The sequence below is a fragment of the Chaetura pelagica genome, unplaced genomic scaffold, assembly GCF_000747805.2.
Source record: "Chaetura pelagica isolate M959 unplaced genomic scaffold, ChaPel_1.0 scaffold343, whole genome shotgun sequence".
NCBI lineage: Eukaryota > Metazoa > Chordata > Aves > Apodiformes > Apodidae > Chaetura > Chaetura pelagica.
The window spans coordinates 1,477,557-1,479,021 of NW_009952873.1; the positions used below are offsets into that span (position 1 = coordinate 1,477,557).

Below are 1,465 nucleotides of genomic sequence, written 5' to 3' on the forward strand. Positions count from 1 at the left end.
GAATGCCAGAAGGTAAAAACTCTGTGCACGAAAGCCCCTAAGCTATTAAAAAGCTTTCTTTTGGGAACTAGTCCTTTACTGATTTTCCTCCTAGACTATTCAAGATTGTTTCAGTTTTGTGTCAGTAAGTTTAGGGAAGTGGTGGGCTCTGCAGGGCACTGCTGGGAGGGCTGAAGGCTGCAGAGTAAAAAGCTGAAAATCGCAAATAATCTGTAAGGGGGGCATTTTTTCATTTTACCTGTTCTGCAAGATATGCTTTTTGGGGGCTCTTGGCTTCTGACACACAGGTTTCTGACTGGTGTACCCCACATCAGTAGTTAATCACACGTAGCAACTAAATAAGGAAATCATGTATTGTGTACATTGTGAGGAGGATACCGATCACTGCTGGGGCTGGGAAGATGTAGGGGGGATGAAGAGGCTAAAAATCATCCTGTTTATCCAAAAAATACATGTAGATACTCACCCAGAATGTGACTCTGCAGCGGTCTTGCTCCCCCTGTGCTTTGTTGGCAAGGTTTGATGCTGGGCTGGCAAGTAAACAAATGACAGATGCCCTCCAATAAGCCCTCTCCCTTCCCAACAAGGGAAAGAGAATAAGGGAGACAGACTAAACTACACAGATTTAATGAAACAATACCGATTAAAAAGAATTAAATATGTATCAGTAGATACAAACCCAATATTGCGCTCCCCGCCAATAACGTTCATGTCACTGCTGAGGCTACAGGGCAGCCCTGGGGAAGCCCTGGGATGGGCTCCTGGGCTCAGCGGCAGACGGGAGCTGGATTCGGGAACACGTGCACAGGGATCATCAAGAATGGACAGTCCTCCCAGGACACTTGCCATGGACGAAGAAAGTCTGACCCTTGCAATCCCTCAGATTTACAGCAAGTATGAGGTGTATGGGATGGAATACTTTCTTGGGTCAGTGTTGGTCACCTCTGCCCTGCAGGAGGGCCACGGGTGTGTAACCCCTTTTCCTCCCTTTCGCTTCCAGCACCCAAGCAGCGACCTCGGTGTCTGTGTGAGAGGGGCCCCGCTGCACAGCACCCTCCAGCAGGAACTACCCACATCAAGCATCACCAGTCCTGGAAGCAGACACTGGCTGAAAAACATGCCGGTGATCGCCTAAAACGCAGTTACTTAGAAGAGAGGACAGAACAGCCCTTTGGTTCTGAGCTGGCTCAAACCAGGCCATCCCTACAGTGCGTTTGCACCAACAGATCTTTGGGTGCGTTGTGTTGGGTGGGTTTTTTTGCTGATGACCGCAGCTCCCAGGCGCGCCGGCGCGTGGCCCCTTTGCCTCCCGTGTCGCGCGTGCTGATTGGTGGGGACGGCGGGTTCTGCATGGAAGGCCGCCCGTGATTGGAGGAGGCGGCGCGCGGCGGGTCCTCTCGCGTTTTAAGTGGCGGGAGGCGGAGCAGCGGCGGTTATTTTGCCGTTGGGGCTGGTTGCGGGCGGC

General features: G+C 51.9%; 1 protein-coding gene across 1 annotated transcript in view; it reads left to right on the forward strand.

Annotated features, from left to right (window-relative positions):
• Positions 1–1,333: 1,333 nt before the first annotated feature.
• The window catches only part of CCDC77 (coiled-coil domain containing 77), a gene marked incomplete at its 5' end in the record, with an annotated part of 12,708 nt that continues 12,576 nt past the window's right edge, over positions 1,334–1,465 (forward strand). The window contains one exon of the mRNA XM_009995220.1: positions 1,334–1,377. Within this exon, the coding sequence (XP_009993522.1) occupies positions 1,334–1,377 (44 nt within the window). The remainder of the gene's footprint in view (positions 1,378–1,465) is intronic.